At 61.3% G+C, this 16,549-nt stretch overlaps 1 protein-coding gene across 3 annotated transcripts; it reads left to right on the top strand.

Moving 5' to 3' along the window:
* Window positions 1-2,399: 2,399 nt before the first annotated feature.
* On the top strand, window positions 2,400-15,974 carry PABPC1L (poly(A) binding protein cytoplasmic 1 like). Of its 3 annotated transcripts, none has more exons than XM_087749696.1 (16): window positions 2,400-2,458; window positions 3,760-3,971; window positions 4,803-4,996; window positions 5,546-5,661; window positions 6,441-6,580; window positions 7,476-7,570; window positions 7,846-7,983; window positions 8,532-8,627; window positions 9,525-9,791; window positions 10,313-10,403; window positions 10,700-10,825; window positions 12,304-12,443; window positions 12,792-12,885; window positions 13,787-13,917; window positions 14,964-15,053; window positions 15,617-15,974. In XM_087749696.1, exons 2-15 carry the CDS (start codon window positions 3,779-3,781, stop codon window positions 15,045-15,047), a joined length of 1,905 nt encoding a protein of 634 aa, XP_087605822.1. In that variant the 5' UTR covers window positions 2,400-2,458; window positions 3,760-3,778; the 3' UTR covers window positions 15,048-15,053; window positions 15,617-15,974. The 3 variants fall into 3 exon arrangements, with proteins under 3 accessions (XP_087605822.1, XP_087605820.1, XP_087605821.1); XM_087749694.1 differs by having other exon boundaries at window positions 10,697-10,825; XM_087749695.1 differs by lacking the exon at window positions 15,617-15,974 and adding an exon at window positions 15,202-15,336 and having other exon boundaries at window positions 10,697-10,825.
* Window positions 15,975-16,549: the final 575 nt, after the last annotated feature.

The following is a 16,549-nucleotide window of genomic DNA, read 5'->3' as shown; positions in this document are numbered from 1 at the left end:
CTCCCAGCTTTGGGGTAGCGAACGCTGGGTCTCTTCGGTTTTGTTGAGGTCACACTTACAATATATTGTCACTGCAGGACTTAAACGCAGCTATAAATATCTGTGTAACTTGCCGTGAGTCATTGCCTATGGTATGGGTGGGCACGCTGTCCATGAGAAAAGCTTTTTCCTTAGGGAATGCTTTGAATGCTGGCGTCCGAAGGCAGGCTCGCTCCTCCGCTGGCCCTCCCTCCCTCGTCCCTTCGCACGCCCCGCTGCGCTCCGGGTAACTCCGCGCTTCCCGGTGCAAAAGCACCACGGGGCCCGCGAGCACCCGCTGGAGTGCAAGCGGAGGTGCCCTCCTGCAAAGAAAGCGCTGGAGGAGATGGGTGCCAGCCAGCCGGCTGACAGCCGGCAGCCCAAAAGCGCCGGGGCGGTTGGCGGGGGCCGAATCAAGCGTCCTGCCCGCCCTCGCGCCTCTCGCTCCGCAGCCAGACGCTGCAGACCCCTGCTCGGCGGGTGGCAATGCTCGGCTGCTTTTGATCGACCGCTACAAGGCGTTGGGCCAAAACCATCGAGCCAGCCGCTGCTCACGCACTGATCTGTCCTGTGCCGTGGCTTTAAATGGTGTTTGTATCTGTAGTTATTGCTCCTTGTTGTTTTCTTCAGTCTTTACAGACAGACTTGCTCCTCAATGGTTTTACTCCCCCTCTGACTCGTGCTGATGGCATTGGCAGCTCCAAGAAGAAAAAACCCCAGGTCCTGCTGGCTGCTCCTGTTCCGAGCACTTGTCCCACCTCAGTTCCTTCAGACGACGACTCCCATCCTTGCTTTCGGGGAGGCGATGAGCCTAGGACACTGCTCTGCAGCAGCGATGAGTTAAGGGAATATCATGTTTTTGAGTAACGATCTCGTTCTGGGGCAGGGCACGCCGGCTGGCCCAGCCCCAGGCAGAGTCCGGGTGGACCCCACAAGTTTGAGTTAATCAGCGCTGCTGCGGCTTCTCGTTCCTGGCACCGGTGCTCGTCTGGCCTCGGTGAGGCAGTTCGGTGGGGGAGACCACCAGAAGGCTTTTGGGACGGTGAAGTTTCTCCTGCTCTGCGCCGCAGCTGAGCCTTCCGAGGGCGCGGGATGGGGCAGAGCTGAGCGGCCGCGCTTGGGTTTGCGTTAAGGTGTGGGACCGTGGTGCTGCCGCTGCCCGGAGCGGGCTGGTGCCTCCTGAGCGGCGTTCGAGGCCTCCGTGGCGGCAGAGGAATCGCCTTTTTTCATCAAATCCAGCAGACCTGTTCAGCTGAAGTCAACGTGGGACGCCTGTCTGTCCCGCTTAAAAGCGTGGAAGCGGAGGGAGCGTTGCCCTGCGGAGCGGCGGCTCCGGCTGAAGCAGCGATGCTGGCGGCTCGGGGCCGGCGCAGCCCTGCCCCGCGCGCCCCTGCTTTCTCACCCGGCGTTTCAGCTGCGCGGCGGGCCCTTTCACGGCAAATCCACGCCTCTCGCGCGCGTACCGCTGTGTCCGGCACAGCTGGGGGTGATCTCTGCAGATGAAGGTGACCTTGCACCGCTCTTGTGTCATCCAGACAAAGGGTGAGGGCAGCGGGTGCCACATCCCAGCGGCCGCAGCTCGGTGCTGAGGGCGTTTGCTGCAGGGTTTGCATGTGAGTCTGGGGATGAGGGGGTTGCACTGAGCTGTGTAGATCTTACAGAACCCCAGAATCGTTTAGGTTGGAAAGGACCTTTAGGATCATCAAGTCCAACGTTAACCCAGCGCTGCCAAAGCCACCACTACACCATGTCCCCAAGCACCACATCTCCCCGGCTTTTGAATACCCCCAGGGGTGGGGACTCAGCCCCTGCCCTGGGCAGCCTGGGCCAGGGCCTGACAGCCCTTTCCGGGAAGAAGTTTTTCCTAATATCCAACCCAAACCTGCCCAGCCTGGGTTTCTCAACTTCGGGGAATCACTTACCAGAACACGTGATTTCCTAAAAACGCGTGGCTGGGACAGGCAGCGTTACAGGCAGCGTAGCGTTACAGGCAGCGTTGCGTTACAGGCAGCGTTACAGGCAGCGTTGCGTTACAGGCAGCGTTACAGGCAGCGTTACAGGCAGCGTTAGCCAGCGCTGCCAGCGCTCGGGGCCACGACGCAGCACCGTTACCCTCCCGTCCCTATGACCAGACCTGAAAAGCGCAGGCGGCCGCCCCGGCTGCAACCTGCGAAAATGAGGAGCTGCAACCGCTGGCTCTCTGCCTTAACCCGGGAGCTCCGCGGGGCTGGGGGCTGCCGGGGGGTCCCGGGGGCGGCCGGGGGCTGCCCGCGGGGCGATGCTGGGCGCAGCCCGGGCCGCAGCTGGCGGAGGGAGGGCGGGGAGGAAGAGGAGGGCGGGGAGGCCCCGTCCCGCCCCCGGCGGCGCGGCGGGAAGAGGCGGGCGGTGCCGGCAGCCGCAGCCGGAGCGGAGCCGAGCCGAGCCCGCCGCAGCGCTCGGCGTGAGTGCGGGGCCGGGGTCCCGCCGTGCTCCGGGCCGCTTCCCCCCGGGGTCTCGGGCGCCGTGGGCGGCGGAGCCGGGCCCGGAGCGGGGTGGCCGGTGGTCCCCGCCGGCGGAGCGGAGCGGAGCGGGGCCGGACCGGGCAGGGCGGGCGGCCGGCGGGGCGCTGGGGCTGGACCGCGTCTCTGCCTCGCCCCGGGCCGGGGCCGCCCCGGGCCTCCCTCCCTCCCTCCGCTCGCCCCGGGCCTCCCTCCCTCCCTCCCTCCGCTCGCCCCGGGCCCCCCGCCCTCCCTCCCTCCCTCCCTCCCTCCGCTCGCCCCGGGCCTCCCTCCCTCCCTCCCTCCCTCCCTCCGCTCGCCCCGGGCCTCTCTCCCTCCCTCCCTCCCTCCCTCCGCTCGCCTGGCGGCTGCCGAGCAGCAGCGCGTCCCCGGGGCTGGGCTCCTCCGCCGCCGCCCTCGGTGCTGAGCTGCCGCTGGCCGCAGGGTTGCTTAACGCGCCTCGCTGGGCGTGCGTTTGGTTTGGGCACCGCAGGGTACCTTAACGAGTGTCTGGGGTCTTTTGAGCTTTAAGGTAAGAGCCCCAAAGATGGGCTTCCAAGCTTTGAGGGCAGGACCTGCGTTTCTGTTTTCCTGGGCAGCACCTCGGGGGTCTCAAGCAGCGACTGCCGTCTTCACACACCACTTTATACCCAACTAAAACCGGCGAGAGACTCGGCATCAATTCTTCCTGCTTTGGGGGCCTCGTCAGCAAGCTGAGAAATTGGGAAGGGCTGGCTAAAACCCGCGTTCGCCTTGCCGGCGATGGAGGCGGCTGCTGGGAGCGCTGGTGGCAGTGGTGTGGGCTGCGGGGCTGCTCCCCTGGCAGGGCAGTGCCACGTCGCGTCGCAGCGGGCCCGTCCTCGGCGGGTTTGCCCGGCGGAGCCGCTGGGGAGGAATTCAGATGGAAGTCGGTGGTGGAGAAGGGCTGTTCATCTTGGGAGGAATTAAAGTCCATTCTATTTCTCTTGGATTCTGAGCGTAAAAGGAGCAAACTGGTGCCTGGGGTGTGTTGTGTCCCCCTGGCCGCTCCCCGGGTGTGCCAGGGCTGCAATGTGCAGATCGCCCCGGCTCGGCTTTTGCACCAGCATTGAAATGTCCCTGAAAAATGTGGGAACTGCAGCATCCTTGGGGCGTTCCGGGTCCTACCGCTGCTGGTGGGAAGGGCAGGGCTCGCCCCGCTGTGGTGGGGCCGGCCCCAGTGCGGGTCCGTGGTTGCTGCAGGTGATTCGAAACCCTGCAGCCTTGGGTCTGTCTTCCTCTGCAGCTGAGCTTTGTGGTTGACCATGAACGCTAGCGGCCCTGGCTATCCGTTAGCCTCTCTCTACGTGGGAGACCTCCACCCGGACGTGACCGAAGCCATGCTCTACGAGAAGTTCTCGCCTGCTGGGCCCATCATGTCCATCCGGGTCTGTCGGGACGTTGCCACGCGCCGCTCGCTCGGCTACGCCTACATAAACTTCCAGCAGCCCGTGGATGGTACGCTCCCTGCCCCGCAGCCCCGAGGAGCTGCCTCGCGACGGGGGCTTGGGCTGTGCCGCAGAAGGCAGGGCAGGCGGTGGGAGCGGGGGTAGCAGCTGTTGGGGAGGGTGCCTCAGCTGCTATGGCTTGGCAATATTCCACTGCTGTTGGGTTTTGGTTGTAACTAATCCCAATCTGCTCTCAGGTGGTGACCCATCCCGCTCCCATCTCTCCTTAGGGACTGGGAGAGTGTGCGGCAGCTGGGCTTTGGGCTTGCGGGGGGAGGAAGGTGACTTGCGTGAGTTGCCTCCCTCCGTGAGCTGATGGAGAAGGGCACCAAAGCCCCTTCTGCCCTTCCCCGGGGCAGCCAGCTGCCCGCCGGCCCGCGGCGTGAAGCGGGGCCCCTCTCCTGGCAGGCACCGCAGCGGCACGGTGCTGCGCGGCATGGTACCCAGCAGGCGTTTGGCGCTGGAGCGCGGCAGCGGTGATGGGAAGGTGTTGGGTTGGTTGCCCCGGCGACCAGAAATCCTCGCTGGGTAAATGAGTTGGGCGTCTGCCAAACTGGAGCTTGCGGTGAAATGAATGATCCTGTGGGAGTCGGATGTGCTTTGGAGAGGGGGGAAAAAAAAATGAAAAAGGAAGGAGTGGTGTGGCGGGAGGGAGGGGAGCGGAGCGGAGCGGCCCCTGCCTGGCCCCGCTGCCCTGGGAGGCAGAGCTGCCCCTCTCGTTTTGGTTAGCGAGCCCCTGCCCAGCAGCGTCCCCGATTCCCGCACCCATCCCGGCTGCTGTGGGATGCGAAGGGGATCTGTGCGTTACCCTCCTCTCTCCCTGCCTTTGCCGCTTTGCCAGCCGAGCGAGCCCTGGACACCATGAACTTTGAAGTGATCAAAGGCCGTCCCATCCGCATCATGTGGTCCCAGCGGGACCCCGGGCTCCGGAAGTCGGGCGTTGGAAACGTCTTTATCAAGAACCTGGATGACTCCATTGATAACAAAGCCCTGTACGACACATTCTCCGCCTTCGGAAACATCCTCTCCTGCAAGGTACGTGCGCCCCAGGGCCTGCGGAGACGGGCTTGCTGCAGAGCTGCCCCACGTTCTTGGCAGCGTGCTCCAGCCGGCTGAAATTCACTTTCTCCTTGCACTTCCTACGAAGTTTCCTCTAAATTCCTACCTGCTTTGAAGCCAAAAGGCCCTGCTGTGTTTCTCTAGGGATGGGGTTTGCCCCCTTGCCCCCCCTCTTCCCGGCCCCTGAGCAGAGATGCTGTGCGCTGCTCTGTCCGAGCCCAGCGCATCAGTGGCACTCGCGTCTCCGTGAGCCGCAAGCTCCTGGGCAGCGTATAGAGCGCCGGGTGCCGGAGGGCAGCCACCTCGGCCCCCACGGGACACCTGGCCCCGGGCAGCCCCGGCGCGGGGCTCTGACCTGCTGCCAGCACCCCGGCGCTGGGGGAGCGGGAGGCCGGGGAGGGAGAGTGCCCCTGGGAAACAAGGGTGGGTTTTCCCACGACTTAATTGTGTGTGAGCATGGAGAAAACCAGCATCTGTCTCTCGTTTTGTTTTGGCTTTTTTCCTTCCCTCCCTCCGCATTTGCAGGTGGTTTGTGATGAAAACGGATCCCGTGGCTATGGCTTTGTTCACTTTGAGACTCATGAGGCAGCCACTCGGGCCATCGAGACCATGAACGGGATGTTGCTCAACGACCGCAAGGTGTAAGTGCCGGAGAGGAGAGCGGCTCCTCGGCTCTGCGCTTGGTCCTCTCCCGTGCCTTCACGCGTGCTCGGGAGCAAACACCTGCCCTGCTCGGGCTGCCGCCTCCCGCTGCTCCCTTTCTCCGCTCTTCCCGTCCGTCCCCGCTGGGCACGGCGTCCCTGCTGCTCGCCGGGGCACTGACTCACTCGTGGTCACTGCCGGTGGAAGTGCGATAGTGGTTTGGAGCTGTTCCTGACGGTGGGGAAGGAGCCCAACCCTGGGCTGTGTTTTATTGCTGAGGCGGCATAAAGAGCACCCGCAAAGCAGGGCTGGTCCTCGATCTCGCTGTCAGCATCGGATAACCTGGGCAGGAAGAGGTTTTGTTGTTCTTTGGCTCTCCGCTTACATTGTGTCACCATATCCTCTACGTCTCTGTCTCCGCAGAGGCAAGCGGCTGCCCAAGCGGCTCGGGGATACCTTGGAGGGAGAGAGCTGGCACTTGGTGGCATCCCTTGGGGTCTTTTGGGGTCTCCTGGGGTGACACCCCCAGTGCGAGGCTGCGCCCTGTGTTACCGCGCTCCCCGTTTCGGCAGTGCCACGTGGGCTCTGGGCAGGGGAACACCCGGGGGGGACGCGCTGAGGCTGCGGGATGTGAAACGGGGTGGGTGTACGGGTGAGCAAAGCGCGGCCTGAGGTGACGGTGTCTCTCTTGGCCGGTGCCGAGGCAGATGTGCCTGTGACCGTCTTCCCTCTGCGGGGGACCCGGGGGGCTTCACGTCCCTCCCCTTGCTTCCTGCAGGTTCGTTGGCCACTTCAAATCCCGCAAAGAGCGCGAGGCGGAGTTTGGGGCTAGGGCGATGGAGTTCACCAACGTCTACATCAAAAACTTCGGGGACGACATGGATGATGACAGACTGCGGGAAATATTCTCCAAGTTTGGTGAGTTGAAGTTGGCTTTGTTGAAGCAAAGTATCCTCACGTCCGATAAACTGGAGTCGGGGCAATGGCAAAGAAAGGTGGGGAGGGCGCTCGACTGCCATACCGAGCCCCTTCTCTCGGTGGGCTCGGACTTGCTTGAGCACCGTCTCACCAAAGCACCGCAGTGGCTTAAATCGTCAGGACATTACACGCGCTTTCCTGCTGTGATGGAGGATCACTTGCACTAGGTGCTCCTCTGGAAAAAAAAAAAGTTTTTTACTTTCTTGGGTAACAAAAGTGGTTTTGGTTTGGTTTGTTTTGGGTGTGTTTTGTTTTTTTTTTTGTTTGTTTTTTTTGTGGTGTTAGTTTCTGAAACTGTCTTGAGCCCAGCCTGCTGTCTGGTTATAGGAGCCCTGGGAATAAGAGATGCTGAGTCTGCATTTCAAGCAAAAAAGGCTTTTCAGTTTAGTCCGTTACCGGAGGATGCCTCTTGTGACAGGGCTTAGCGCTGTGCCAGCCCACGGACCGTGCTGTCCGTGCTTGGCCAGTATCGGCTCGGGTAGTTTGTGAATACCCTTCACACGGACCCAACATACGTGTTCATACAAAAGGGTGATGAGAACTCCTGGCCAAAGGCACTCGGCGTACCGGCTGGCGAAACCGAGAAGCCGATGGCGAGGAGAGCAGCATCGGGGGTGGGAGGGATCGCCCTGCCCGGCACGCACGGCCGCCCGCTCCTGCCTCGCGGCGGGGATCCCGCCGTCTGCCCTCCCGTTTGCCTCTTCGGTGCTGCCGCAGCCCTCCGGTCTCGCGGGGCTGGCGTCCCGTGGTGGCTCCCGAGCACAGTGCTGCGTGCCGGCGGCAGCCCCTGGGTGGGCACCCTTCTTCAGACGGGTGCTTTCCTTCCCTCTTGCAGGAAAGACGCTAAGCGTTAAAGTCATGATGGACAGCACCGGCCGCTCGAAGGGCTTTGGATTTGTCAACTTCGAGAAGCACGAAGAAGCCCAAAAGGCAAGAGGCTCCTCGCTGCCCATCTGCTGTCTCGGCCCCGAGCTGGTCCCCTCTGATGTTCCCACCTCCCCTCGGGGCAGGGAGCATCGCTGGCTTCGTGCTTGCCCGGGTGCTGGCACTGGATGGGCAGGACCTGGTGGAGGGGAGCAGAGCTGCTTCCCTGCCCTCGCCCGGGGGTCCCTGCTCGTGGTGGGGCTGGGCCGGGCGGTGGGTGAAGAGCAGGGCTGCAGCCGTCGGCTCCCCACGGTGCTCAGAGCCCTCCCCTCCGCTGGCAGGCGGTGGCCGACATGAACGGGAAGGAGATCAACGGGCGGCTGGTGTACGTGGGCCGAGCCCAGAAGCGGCTGGAGCGCCAGAGCGAGCTGAAGCGGAAATTCGAGCAGATCAAGCAGGAGCGAGTGAGCAGGTACCAGGTAAGGGGAGAGCAGGGTGCTCCGTCCCGCAGGTCTGCGCTGGGGACGTGCCCTGGGCATCCAGGGACGTCCTCGGCTTGGGGACGGCGCAGGGCTCTCCGGAGCAGATCGGTGCGCTGGGTCCCTTCCGCGATTAAAAAAGACCCACACAGGGGTCCAGTCGCTGCCTGGTCACGTCCTGGGAAGCCGTATCAGGGAAGAGGGGAGAGATCCAAAGCCAGGATGGTGTTGGGAGGGGAACAAATGGGTCTGCTCTTTTCCAAAAATTGAAATATTAGTCTGAAAATGAGGTGGCTTCCTGAGGTCTTGGAGCAGTTTCATAGCGGAGGCCTGGGCACCCGCTGCCCTCGGGGCGCCTCGCCTACGAGGGGAGCGCAGGCGTGGTCCTGGCTCCTCTCCACGTCACGGTCCCGCGGCAGCTCTGGAGAGGACGCGTCTGTGGGACGGCCCAGCCTCCGGCTGAGCTGCGGGTGAAACACATCCAGCTCGAAAAGCTGCTGTGAACTTTGGGAGCCCGGAGGCCAAGCTGCTCTTCTGCCTGTTTGCAGGGGGTCAACCTGTACGTGAAGAACCTGGATGACGGGATAGACGACGAGAGGCTGAGGAAGGAGTTCTCTCCCTACGGCACCATCACCAGCGCCAAGGTGAGGGACCGGGGCTGCCGCTGGGGCTCCTGGGGTCAGCCGGACGGCGCGCTCAGCCCTTCAAAATGGATGGGTATTATCGTCCTGTTGAGCTGTGGTTCCCTGCTGATGGCTTGTATCTCAAGCCAGGGTGAATGACATGCCGTTGTACCCCACGCTGTCCGGGGGAGATTATTGATTCGGCAAATAATTTGTAGTTTCGCTGAGTTGCCCCAGCCCGGTGAGGTGCAGGCTATGGGACCATAAAGCCACATCGTTCTGTATGTTGCACAGCCGCTCTGCGGTTCGGGACCGGTGTGACACTGATACAAATGGAAATGACCCAAAGCCACCTCGCTCTGGGGAGAGCGGGGTTTGCCTGGCTCGCAGGCTGGCGTTTTGTCTTTTGGAAAAACATGCAAAGTGTCACTCTTGCCACCAAGACTGGTGTCAAGCTTCCCCCGAAGGCTGTGCATACGGGTGCAGAGGGATGGTCTGGCCTCAAGGTACCTGTAACCTGCCAGCTGCTGGGGACAGATGCTGCCTGGCCCTCGGGCAGGGCACGGTGTCCCACCGGTCCCCAGCCCTCGCTGGCTCCTGTGGTGTTAAGCACCGGAGCGTTGCTGGCCCGTGGGTCCTGCGGGGCTGGGGCGCAGGCCCCCTGGAAGATCACAGGCTGCAGATCTTGGGCTTGCCCAGACTCGGCCATCTTCATTTCCCAAACCTACTGGTTTTGCCCAAGGAAATCCTCCCCTTCCCCGGAGAAACCTCTCCGTGGAGCCCCCCAGGCACAGCCCCGTCCATCCCACCCTGGGTGGGTCCCACCCTGGGTCCCACGCGCCCCCCCCCTCCACGCCGTGCTTCGCGGGTGCTGTGGCGATCTGTGGACTTAGCTGTCTTGTTCTAATCCAATTTTAGGTGATGACAGAGGGTGGCCACAGCAAAGGGTTTGGGTTTGTATGTTTTTCCTCCCCAGAAGAGGCTACCAAGGCCGTGACGGAAATGAACGGGCGGATCGTCAGCACCAAGCCTCTCTACGTCGCGCTCGCTCAAAGGAAAGAGGAGCGGAAAGCAATCCTCACCAACCAGTACATGCAGAGATTAGCCACCATGAGGGCTCTGCCTGGCCCTCTCCTGGGCTCGTTCCAGCCCCCCCCGGGCTACTTCTTACCCCCCATCCCCCAGGTGAGTCCCTGCTCCCGAATGGGGACCCGAATTTGCCCTGGGCTGGAGGAGGGGGGTGGTGGTCGGGCTGAGGAGCATGCCTTGGTTTGTGCAGACCCCAGCGCACGCTGGCGTGGGATCGGTGGGATCAGCATTGGGCTTCTGCGTAAGCGGCGGGGCTTGCCAAAGCGCCGGTGAGGTGCAGGTGCTGCAGGCAATGGGCTGGGGATTTCGTATCCACCAACCGCTCCTCGGAGGTCACCAAGGAGGAGTCTGGTGGGAGGGTGTGAGCATGGAGGAAGAGTACCCTGATGAAGGGAGGGGAGGGAGAAGGGTGCAGAAGCTCGTGGGGAGGAGATAAGCAGAGCTGCTGGAGGACACGCAGGCAGCAGGGCTGGAGGTCGATCTTTAAAGCGCTCCGGCATGCTGCAGTATGGTTTCAGCTCGCCTGTCTGTGCCTGGTGGCCGCTGAGATGCTCTGCATTAGATCTGGCTCAGCTCAACTCCCAGGTCACCTTGGATAACATGTTCTCCTTTCCTAGCCACAAACCAGAGCTACCTTCTACAGCCCCAGCCCAGTTGTCCCAGTCCGTCCTGCCACTCGCTGGAGTGCGCAGCCCTCCCGGCCTCCGCGTGAGTCAGCCTGCCTCTCCCCGGGGGCTCCTGGTGCGAGCTGGGCATGGTTATGGACTGAGGGTCTCTAAAAGCAGCACAAAGCCTGTAGCCACGGGGGGCTGTTGCCTGGAGAAGTGCGCGAGGGTTTGGTGCAGAGGTCGTGGTGATGGGCACCGGGGGATGAGACATTAGGGTTGACCCCAGGTGAGGTGCTCCTGAGGTTTCCCCAGCCGTGGTCACTCCCCCCCGCCACGTCTCCTCCCCTGCCTTTGCTACCGATAAGCTTTAATAATCGTGCTCCATCTCTACAGCAGCGTATCCTGCAGCTACCCCCATCCTGAGGGCTGCCGCGCCGCCCCGGCGCCTGCTGTCCAACATCAGCACCATGAGACAGGCCTCCACCCAGGTGCCCCGCGTGCCCCCCCAGGCCCAGAGAGTGGGTGAGTGGGGGAAGGACCCGCCCCGGACATGGCCGTGGCGGCCGCGCGTGGGTGAGGGCGTGAGCTCCGAGCTTGGGGCTGCCTCCGAAGACGGAGCAGTTTGTGGGATTGCTCGTGGAGGAGCCCGGATGGTGCCCTCGGATGTGGCGGGGCTGGAGCAGCGTGTGTAGTCAATAAGTGTAACTTCTGGGGAAGGTTGTGGTCTTTCAGGCAGCGGGACAGGTCTCTGATATGCCGATTGGTTTTGTTGGCCACTGCTCCTTGAATACGTTCATTAAAGACGATGATGATGATGATGATGATGATGATGATGCAGCCGTGATGCCCTAGGCTTAGCGCTCATGATGATGTAACCATGATGCCTGAGGCTTAGCGCTCAGACGGAGGTGGAGGTTGGGAAAGGACCTCTCGGGCAGAAGCAGAGGTTCTCGCCGGCCCTAGCTGAACTGCTGCCAAGGCCAAGCCTCCAGTAAAACATGCTCATGTTAGAGGTGTTTGGAGCTATGGCCCCAGAACCAGACCTTGCTGGCACCCCTGGTGCCTGGCTGTGCCGGTGCTGTCCCTGTGTCCCGGGGTGTCCCCTCCGATGTGGCTGTGCTCCTGCAGGGCTGGCGGGGCGGTGATCGAGCTGCGGTCCTGCGTGCGGTGCCCCGAGCACCCCTCACCCCGGGGGTGCTTTAACCCCGCGTCTGTCCCGTCACCCCACTGCCTTTTCTGTGAGTGAGGAGGAGGAGGAAGATGCTCGCCGGGGCTTGCAGCGTAGCCCCCTCTGAGGCTCCTCCATGGACGGGCTTTGAGGAGAGGCAGAAGTAGTCCAGGGTGGAAGTTGGGGAGTGGGTAAAGGTCTGAGGTCCCCCAAAACGTGGGTCTGAGGTCCCCCAAAACATCCAGCAATGGTTGGACTCGATGATCTTAAGGGTCTTTTCCAACCTTAACGATTCTATGATTCCATGTGGGACTGTCTGGTGGGGCAGTGTCTATGTACAACCCTCATGGCTTCGTGCGGTTTAGCCCAAGGTGGTCTTTGGCGTTGAGTGTCTTATTGCTGAAACACGCGGGGGGACCGGGAGGGCTTTGGTTTGTCCCCTCGTTTCCCTGCCTTCGCCTCCCCGCAGGAGGGCAGCCGGGGGGGCCAGGGGCCGGGGGCACTTGCCCTGGCAGCCCGCCCTCCTCGGTGCTGTGCCCGTCCTCTGGCTGCTGATGCAGCCGGGCGTTTCTGGAGGAGACGGCGAGGCGTAGGTACCTTTGCCAGCTCTCCTGCGCTCTGCACAAAATCAGACCGCCGCAGCCCAGCGGGCAGGATGGCAGTGCCCTGCCCATCCCGGGGAAGCTGCCTTTGACCTGGGGGCTGCTTTGAGCCCATGGGGGGATTTTTCGGGCCCTCTGGCTGAGCGTACTGCCCTTGGGGCTTCAGCCTCCCCAGTGCAGGCGTGCGTTTAACTGGCTCCTCCTTAGATACGTTCCTATCCCCGTTGCAGCCAACATCGGGACGCAGACGGTCAGCGCTCGGGTGCCCTCCTCGCCCACCCTGCCGCGGGGAGCCCCGCAGTACAAGTACTCCTCAGCCATCAGGAGCGTCCAGCCGATGGGGCACGTGCCGCCTGTGGTGGCCCCGCAGGTAACTGCGCTGCCGGCTCCTGGCTTCGGCACGGCCACCGCAGCGTGCGTCAGTCCTGGTCCTGCTCTGGGTGAATGCAGCTGCTGACCCCAGGCAGCCCCGTGTTTATGACTGGTGCTATGGGGACCTTTCCCGGGGGCTGCTGGGGTAACTGGGGCTGCGGATCCAGTAGCCACACGGCTGTGATGCCTGGCTCCGGCTTTCCTGGAAGCCGGCGTTCGGATACAAGCAGGCAATGCCGGAGTCTGCATCAGCACCTCGGAAGGGTGAAATGCCACTATTCCTGCGAGCCGGGTAACTCGCACATCGCTTCCAGCCTGTGACTGCTGCTCTCCTCTGTTTCTGCAGCTGGGAGAACCGGCTGTGCATGTCCAGGGGCAGGAGCCGCTGACGGCATCCATGCTTGCAGCAGCCCCTCCTCAGGAGCAGAAGCAAATGATAGGTGGGTGTCGCGGCTGCTCTGCTGGGGTCGGGCCAGCTGCGGGGCTGCGCGTGCACGTGAGGGCACGCGGACTTGCGTGCACCAGGGAAAACTTAGCTGCTGGGAGAAGCTGTAAGCCTTTGTGGGATTGCTCTGATATTATGCTGCTTAAAAAAAAAAAAAAATGGGGCTGTGCTGGAAGGATATGGAAGCAGCAAAACTGCTCCCTGTCTGTATCGGCTGCCTGGCAGTGAGACAGCGTCTGGCGAAGCTCCGCAGGAGCGGCAGAGCTCGCTGCTGCCCGCGCTGTCAGGCTGCACCAGGGCATCTGCGATTCTGCTGAACTGAGCCGTCCTGCATCGCCGCTGTCGGGCGCTGAAGAACAGCTTGGTGGCTGCAGGGGCGAGGGTCAGCTCTGCCGCGCAGTCCTTGGGCTTCGGGTGCCGTCCAGCGTCCTGCTGGCAGAGCGGCCGGTGCCCGTGGCGTGGGAGGGGATCGCTGGCCCTGCTGTGGGGAGGCTGCCCTGCTCCACCAGCCTCGCGGGCTCGGCCCGGCAAAAGCACGGCAGATCACGGACCAGCTCTTCCCTCCCCGGGAAGAAACCGCTCCTGCAGAAGCAGGCCCCTTCGCGTCCATGCTGGTGGGCAGGCGCGGGCAGCACTCACCGTTCCACTGCCCTGCTCCTGTGGTGGGTGCCTGCTGCTGTCTGGCTTCACCCGGCAGCTTCCCTGCCTGCCAACACTGTTGCTGGGACATACTGGAGCAGGTCTGCTTGGGAGCGGTGATTTTTCCACCACCGTCACCACCCTTGTGTCCCTTTTCAGTTGAAAGGTCAGAGCTGGGAGGCAGGAGGGCTCGCACTGGGTTTGAAAATGCTGGAGGTCTTGCGTAGTGCTGATGTCCTCCCTGGTGTTCGGAGCAGGTGAGCGCCTCTACCCTCTGATCCACGCGATGCATCCCTCGCTGGCCGGCAAGATCACGGGGATGCTGCTGGAGATCGACAACTCCGAGCTGCTGCTGCTCCTGGAGTCCCCCGACTCCCTGCACTCCAAGGTAGGAGGCACTCGGTGCCCAAACAAGTCACGATCCAAAGGGCCAACTGCCTGCTGCGGCGAGGAAGGGCGAGCGCGGCCTGGAAGGTGGGGCGAGGGCGTTGATGGCCATGGGGAGAGCAAGCAGCTGTTTGGTTTTTTTTTAAGTGGAAAATGAGCAGAAAGGGCCGCGGGCTGCTGGCGCTGCAGCGGTGCCTGAATGCCTGCCCGCCTTCAGCAGAAGGGCCGGGGGCGGTGCGGAGGTCGCTGGGAAGCGAGAGGGGAAGAGCAGGGGGGTGCCGCTCCCTGGGAGGAGGGGGGGGGGAACACGCTTTGCCGGAACAAACCAGGTAAATGCTGCCTGGGACGCGTTTCTTCAGTTTCCGCTGTAATCCTGGTGAATATTCAGCTTTGGTTCCCATCAGAACAGTTGCAGCGAGTTGACTGTGTCTCCTTGTTGCTCCTTGGAGGCAGGATTCACTTTTGCCCTTTGGCTGACTTTCTTTTGAAGGAGCGCGGGCTCCGCGGGGTGGCGTCAGGCAGCTCCACCTACGGAGGAGTTTGGGTTCTCTCTGGACAGTTCTGACTCCCAGAGAAAAGGAGAGATGCCCCAGCATTTTCCTAGGGAAGAGACAGAAGAGGTCTGTGAGCTGATGAGTCTCCTCAAGCTGCACCAGGGGAGGTTTAGGTTGGGTATTAGGAAAAACCTCTTCGCTGAAAGGGTGGTCAAGCATTGGAACAGGCTGCCCAGGGAAGTGTTGAGTCTCCATCCCTGGAGGTATTTAAAGAACGGATAGATACGGTGCTTGAGGACATGGTATAGATGGACTTGGCAGTGATAGGTTGACGGTTGGACTCGATGATCTTAAGGGTCTTTTCCAACCTTGATGATTCTATGATTCCTGCAGAAGCAGCAGGCTTGGATTTTATAATTATTATTATTGAAGTCTTTTACCTCTTGAGAGTGGGTCTGTGGAGAGGACAGGGCCTGGAGTATCGCGTTCTGGTGCAGCGTGCTCCTGCGTTGGAGCTACTCAACGCCTCCCCCCTTGTGCTCTCTGTTGTAAGATGGAGGAAGCGGTCGCTGTTCTCCAGGCGCACCAGGCCACCGAGACGTCGCACAAAGGCAGTGCCGCCGCCTTCCTGCAGTGACCCCGGGTAGGTGCAGGTGCGCTCAGGGTCTCTGGTTTCTGACTTTGAAACCGGGGATTGGGTTTCTTGTCCAGACCAAGTATGGCTTGATGAGCGATGGCAGTATCTCTGACTGCGCTATTCCACTTCTTAAATCACATCCTTCATTTTCCAGGCTCAATTGTACTTTGGAGACATGGGGCTGTGTGCTTTTTCTGTGTTCACGAGGGCAATGACCATGCAGCTGGGAAGGAAGATGGGAAAGGACCTTGCTTTTCTGTAGGTCCAGTGGGGACCGGCACAATCTCTCCTGTGTGGTTTCCCAGTGGTTTTTGCAGAACCTCATCAGTCGATACCCTATAAAATGTTGGTGGCCCCCTGTGGGCTTGATCAGGAGAGCTGGCCCTGCGGCCGATGGTGGGACAGACCCATTAACAAGCAATTCAGACTCATGTATCCCTTTGAAGATAGTATTTTCTTGACTCGCAAGGAAACTGTGTTAATCCAAGCTCAGGTGAATTCTTGTCTGGATGAAACGGTTCCTTTCGCAGCTGAAAATTGCATCTGTGGGTTCTTTGGTTTTTCTGTAGACTTCAGGACTGAGAGCGAGCCCCGAGACCATTGCCTTTGAGGAAGAACAGCAGCAACCCCACCGTGCTTTTGGAATCGTGCCCGCGCGTGGCCCTGGCTTGTCTTCAGTGCCCCACCCTGGTTTTTTGTGTCTTGTAAACCTTGCAGAATTGCTTCCTCCTGCACCTGTAAAAAATCCCCACGTTAATTCTCTTCTGGCTACTGAAAGCATCTTGCGAAATGTAGCGTGGAACCCAGCCTGGTTTAGTTGCCCAGGACATGACAAGTGCTGATGAATCATCTTTTTTAGTGAATTTATTGGGTTCTGTAGTTTTATTTGTTCCTGTAGCTGACACAAATAAAGAACTGATGCTTCCACCCCCAAAGCATGGGTTAGCTCCCTGTGCAGAAAGACGGCAAATGCTTTTTCTCTCTTTCATGCAGGTGGAGGGATGGACTGGGGTCAGGCCGCTGTAAGGAGGGTTTGACACTGGTGATGCCGGCGGGGCGGCAGTCCTGAGGGCGGACAGGAAGGGACCTACAGGATTGAATGAACAAATTGCCAACCAACAGGCTCTCCTGACCCTCTCTGACTCTCCAGGAGGATGGCTTTAAGCCAATTTCATACCATCTACCCGGATTTTATCCTTTCTAGCTAGCCGCTTTTAACTTCCTTTTCAAAGGCATCATCTTCCCGCAGTTCTCCTTTTGTACCGGACCTCGTGCGCCCGCAGGAGCACCGGCACCGAGTGTCTTCTGCTGGTCACCACGCTCTGTGGGGCTGGTGCGCAGGACCCAGCTCTGGAGGTACTGGGGAGCAGCTGTAAATCAAAAGCTGCTTCTCCAATGTGTGTTCCTGACCTGTGGCTTCAGGGGGTCACCGAGGGGCCTGAAAACATTCATAACCGCGCTGCGTCCCGCGGGGGTACCGCTCGCTCACGGGAGGAGCTGGC

This window comes from Nipponia nippon, unplaced genomic scaffold, assembly GCF_047370975.1.
Source record: "Nipponia nippon isolate SJK-2023a ecotype South Korea unplaced genomic scaffold, ASM4737097v1 scaffold_13, whole genome shotgun sequence".
NCBI classification, from domain to species: Eukaryota; Metazoa; Chordata; class Aves; order Pelecaniformes; family Threskiornithidae; genus Nipponia; species Nipponia nippon.
This window is presented reverse-complemented; position numbering and strand designations above follow the sequence as displayed.

Excerpts from the sequence above, each read along its gene's own strand:
- PABPC1L (XM_087749694.1), top strand. The coding sequence starts at position 3,779 with ATGAACGCTAGCGGCCCTGGCTATCCGTTAGCCTCTCTCTACGTGGGA. Across the intron at positions 10,404-10,696 it reads GCAGCCCTCCCGGCCTCCGC|CAGCGTATCCTGCAGCTACC; the intron begins GTGAGTCAGCCT and ends CCATCTCTACAG. Across the intron at positions 12,886-13,786 it reads GGAGCAGAAGCAAATGATAG|GTGAGCGCCTCTACCCTCTG; the intron begins GTGGGTGTCGCG and ends TGTTCGGAGCAG.